This window comes from Genypterus blacodes, unplaced genomic scaffold, assembly GCF_046128005.1.
Source record: "Genypterus blacodes isolate CSIRO-AG114 ecotype Tasmania unplaced genomic scaffold, CSIRO-AGI_Gbla_v1 ptg000076l_1, whole genome shotgun sequence".
Lineage (NCBI taxonomy): Eukaryota > Metazoa > Chordata > Actinopteri > Ophidiiformes > Ophidiidae > Genypterus > Genypterus blacodes.
Genome location: NW_027466885.1, coordinates 4,672,501 through 4,677,783, shown reverse-complemented (window position 1 = coordinate 4,677,783; position 5,283 = coordinate 4,672,501). Strand labels below are relative to the sequence as shown.

General features: G+C 47.3%; 1 protein-coding gene across 1 annotated transcript in view; it reads left to right on the top strand.

The window, feature by feature from the left end:
* Positions 1-259: 259 nt before the first annotated feature.
* dnajc13 (DnaJ heat shock protein family (Hsp40) member C13) overlaps positions 260-5,283 on the top strand; it is a 25,994-nt gene continuing 20,970 nt past the window's right edge. The window contains exons 1-2 of the mRNA XM_076158047.1: positions 260-447; positions 3,807-3,887. Of these exons, the coding sequence (XP_076014162.1) occupies positions 3,820-3,887 (68 nt within the window). The 5' untranslated portion in view covers positions 260-447; positions 3,807-3,819. The remainder of the gene's footprint in view (positions 448-3,806; positions 3,888-5,283) is intronic.

Below are 5,283 nucleotides of genomic sequence, written 5' to 3'. Positions count from 1 at the left end.
CAAAGTTTGCATGCTGTTCACTCATCTCCATCTTAATGGAAACTCAAAGGCAGGCCTGCTGTGAGTGTGAGCTCCTCATCTTTTCCGCTCCGCAGTAGACTTCCAGACTAAAACTGTTCTCATGGCGCCTCCTCCGACGTCTCGATCGATACAAAAACGAAGAAAACGGAGTAAGAGCTGGTCTGGGATCGGTCGTCTGTCAGAGTTTACTTCCTGAAAACCCAAATCAGCTGACAGACCCATGACAGCCAGGCGCCGCGCATGCGCAGTAGCCCTCTTTTGGTATGAGGAATATGGCAGCGTCCTGAGCCCTGCTGGGGGGAAGAAGACGGCGTAATTGAGCACTTTCTGCACCAGACTGGGCAAACTGAGAAGCGACGGCCGGACTCAGAGGAGGGTGGGGGGCTGAGGGACGGTCACCGAACACGTCTGTTAGCGACTTTACAGGTAAAATGCATGCGTTACCACCTGCCATCTTCTCCATGTTTGCTTGATTGAACCCCGTTGCTAGTGCGAGCGGCTAACAGTAACAGTCCGGGGGTTGATACCAGTTTAGCCGCTAGCTCGTGGCTAACATTAGCCGGACACCTCCCTTCTTCTTTGTCAAAAAAATAAATGAAACGCCTGAAAGGAAACTATCTGTATTTTGTTTGAATCTGAGTTGTTGCTGCAGTTGTGCCGACATCGTAACAATGGTGTTGTGCTTCTTGTTGTTAGCCTGTCAGTGTCCGCGCGGGCCTGCTGCAAAGAAGCACAGTTAAGGTTTTAACGTCAGCGCCGCTAGGCAGGGATTTGGTTGACAGGTGTTCTATATTAACTAGTTACCAAGTTATCTGGTGACCCTCTGAACGCACCAGTGGCTGCCCGCTGTGACAGCAGAGGTTGACGGCAAGAATATACTACTTTATACATCATTGATGCTACACTGGTGATTTTAAAAACGTTCATTGTATCTGTGTTTTTGAAAATTATAGCATTCTGGAGAGTCCGGCTATAAATATTCTGAAAATCAACACTTATGCTGAATTAACATGCTTCTTTAGTTCACATTTAGTAGCAACAAATAAGGGCTTATACTCACCAAACTTGCACTTCTGAGTATAACATCAACCAAATAGTAAAACATTTTTGTTTTCAACATCTGTCACTCCAAGCAACCGCTGACCATTCATGCTGAAATGAGGAGTTAATGTGGAGAGCCGCTGCAAATGGCCATCAGAGTTGCTGTTAGTTTGTACAATTGTGTTGTTTTTGTATCTGAAGTGACAAGTGAAGAGTCAGCAAGCTCTTTTTCCCAATAACCAAGTAGGATGAAGAAGATGAAGTTCACGACCATGTACTTCCTGTTAGGATTGCTTCATTGAAGAATTTGGAGTAGCCGTTGCAACATGTGTTCACCGCAGGAAATGTTTTGAAGAAGGCCCATACTTCTTCAATATCACTACATCAAGATTATGCCTGGCATTGTGTTGAAAGATTCCTGGAAATACTGCGTTGTGATGTCGGAGCCAGAAGATGTACAAGTATGACATCAGATGTTGGAATGACATCACTTTTGGCTGTTTAAGTAGCTTTGAGTGTTTGACAGTTCATTTGACTGTGTGATTTTGTGTTTTTTTTATTCAAACATTAAAGGGAAAGTTCCCTTATCTCGTTGTGTGCGTGATGAAAGCTGTTTGCCAGGTTTAGACGAAGCAAGACGAAGTGCCACTACAATAATATTTGTCAGTGATGCATTCATCTGAAGGAGCTCACTATCTGCTGTCAGATAAAAGACTGAGGTCATTGTTGATGCAATATCACATGACAGTTTGACCTTTGCACCCGCAGTGATGCTGAATCTAATTTAAAAAGGCAATAGGTGAGCCTGACATTCCCCTAATACCTGTGAGCTATGTTTTAAGAAGCCACAAACTGACTGAAATCAAACAAACAGGCGGAGAAGATCATCTGTTTGCACAGCATTAAAGGGAGCCTACCTAAATTGTAATGACACATAACCAGTGGCTGCACCGAGACAGTGCAGTCAGTCACACGAGCGCTGCGAGATGTTTCACGCCTGTCTCCGATAGCTGAGATAGCGGCCCTGCCTGGTCCCATGTGGATGTTTACTAAGCTTCTCTTAGCGGCGCTGCACACGATGAAACTCAACAAGCTCAGGTAACAATAAGTTTTCTCTATGTACACTTTAAACGTGTAAACTTGAAATGACTATAGGCGCCGTGTTTTTTAAGTTAGTGTTTGGAATTTTTGGGAACCTCTAGGACCGATTGGACGCTCTGTGTGTCTCTGGACACGGGGTTTACTTCATGTTCAACATCTCCTGGTCTATCCAAGTGTGCTGTCGGTCTACACGGAGCTAGGAAAGAGCTGGGAGGGGTAATCACATGACGCTCCAGTGCTGGATTCTGCCTTGTTCTTTAAATGGATTTATCACAGTAATAAAGTTAAAGCCCCACCGCCCTCTGCAGCGCCAAACAGCACATGGAGAAATGCTCGCCGCTGACGTCTCGCACTGTAGATACCGTCAGCTTCCTTTGGTGAAAAACAAGTATTTACACAGCACCTGGGCTCAGGGGTGTTCCTCGCGCCTTTGTGTGTCTGCCGCTGCTGCAGGGGCTTTAAATGAGACAAAGCGGCCGCCGGGTCATTTTTTAAAAGTTCACGTCCGGCCGTCGCCTGTGTTTTACGTGCCACCCTCCTTTCACTGCCAGACAATTGTCCCCCCCTTGATGCCGAGATTTGAGAGGAAGGAAAGCTGGAGTCATTTTGTTTTTCCAGGATGGTGGCAGAATGCTGACACAGGTTCCCCCCTTGTTACAGTGCAGCCAGCAGCAAATAGAGATGATAACCGCCCCTCAGGTCAGGAACGCGTCCCCTGCTTCTTCGTCCTTCTTCCTGGTCTTCAGCATGACTCACCGCACCATAACTAATGTTTCAAATCAAATGAAACGCCCACCCTAAGCTTTGTATGTTCTCCTGCTCAGAATGGATCAGAATGGATGGTATCGACATGTGTGCAGCTTTTGCTGTTTTTGAAATGTCAGCAAAGAATGAGAAATCCTTCATTTCCTCTCCCGATTCTGCTGAGTGAGTTGTATTACGTGTGAAAATGCACGCACGAGGGAGCGACAGAAAGGATATGAAAAGGAAAGAGGATCAGAGGCGTGTAGGAGTCATGCAGTGCCCGTGGCGTAGATACGAGGGTTGGTAGCCAAGGCGATGGCAGCGGAGTCATTCTCTCACAGAGGGACGGACTTAACCTCTGTTGTCAAACGGTGTAATGTCTGTTTACTCAGAATAATGAAGTTCTGCCTGAGCCGAGGTTCCCCCGAGCCAAGGGAGTGTCTGATGGGAGTCTCTCCCCCTCCGAGCTGTAGAATGTGGAGCCAGCGTGTGAAGTGTGTGTGAAGGTATATTGGAATGTCTGTTACATAAACTTCATCCAGTGACTGACTGGCAGAAGTCCAGGCGGTTTTTCGGTGGCTTCTCGTCCCGACTGCGGCTGATGGACACATTCAGTCATGGCTCAGGCACAGTTTGCCCCCAACAAACCTTGACAACCTCTTCATTTTAATAGCTTTTGTTTCCCTTCTTGCGTTGGACAGACATTTCCCAGCATGTAACCACAAAGCCAGTGATGTGTTGTTCATTGAAAAGCTTGAAAGGAGTTTGTTTTGAGTCCGGAGCGCTCCTCATGTAGTGAAATGTTTAGTCTGCATTGCTATGTTCTTGCTTCAGCCCCCCGGGAGCTTTACGCTCACAGCCTTACTCACCTATTGACTCACTTCTTTTCTGTGTTGCAGGATCCGTGAAAAGATGAACGTCATCAAAGAGAACAAAGACTTGGCCTGTTTTTACACCACCAAACACTCCTGGAGGGGAAAGTAAGTTTTTCTTTTTCCCCTGCATCCCTTCAGCTAGGAATTTAGTGCTTTACAAGACACGTTTAACCTCGCCGTTCACTTCTTCACCGTGAATGCGATGACGGTAATCTAAAAAGGTTTGGGATGAATCCTGAAACCCCTGACTCAGTGCTTCAATTGTGTCCACTTCCTGATCTTAGCTTAGGGAAAAGTCAGCAGTCAGTGCTCAGCAGCCGTGTGAGCCGCGTGTTTCACAGCGCTGCAGTGTCCGATCGAATGTTACCCAAAGAAACGGAGAGGGGCGGGGCACGCAAGCAGCAGCAGCAGCAGCAGCAGCAGCAGCATCGCTCCCAGGCAAGATGACGCGCACATATTGACATTCATCTGCCGTCCGGAGACAAAAGCATAAAAAGCTGCTTGGCTCAGGTGTGCCTGCATTGTCCCTGTGCCCCCAGATCAGTACTTCCTGTTTTATCCTCACTGCTGGCAAGAATATCCAGCTGCAGTAAACAGAAGCAGGGATGCAAGTCATCGCTGCTGAAGGGAAAAACACAAATCCAGGAGAGCATATATGAACTCCAAGATCATAGGCTCCAATTTCATTCAGTATGTTTTTGTTTTGTTTTTTTCATATAGAATAATGCTCAAAGAAGTATGTTCTCAGTTTTCACAGAAGAGGAAGGAAATGTGTGTTCATACTCAGACCAGCGCCTCATCATGACTTGACTGCAGACTGACACAATCACTCGACGGCTGTGATTTTGTTCTCTAATACGAGTTCAGTCAGTGTACAGACAACTGAAACACGACAACGGAACAAACTGGTCCCAACCGTTGTAAACACAGAGACATTTAACACGGCGCGGAACGAAATCTAGATGTAGTGGCGGGGCGGCCGTCGGGAGCTAAAGAAAGGAGCAGCACCGGTTTGACCAGCAGGCCGTCGGATCACATTACCAAGACCTGCTCTCTAAAGGACTCGGTGCCATTAAGGCCGGCCATCGACGAGCGTAACATAAGCAGCACCGCAGAGCATTTTAGCCGCCATCGAAGCTTCACTCCGCTAATGCACGCTGAAGGGTCCGCAGGGGGGCCCAGCGCCGGCGTGTGTGTGTGTGAGAGGTGGACAGTGGATAGCGAGTCGAACAAGGCCGTGATGGATTTTCCGACAGAAAAAGAATGGGATGATGTCATCTTTCCCTTATCATCAGACCAAGCTTAGATGTCGTTTTTGCAGCAACACACTGCAGAGATAAACAAGCAACGATGTACCAGTCTGTGGTGGAAGGCTTAACTAAGCTTGGACCCTCTTCAATCCGTTTCAGACGCTCATTAGCGGCGTGCTAGCAGAGGGATGCAGAGATCAAACGCCAACCTTCAAGTACTCTTACCCGTGATTAGCTAAGGCAACGGCGTC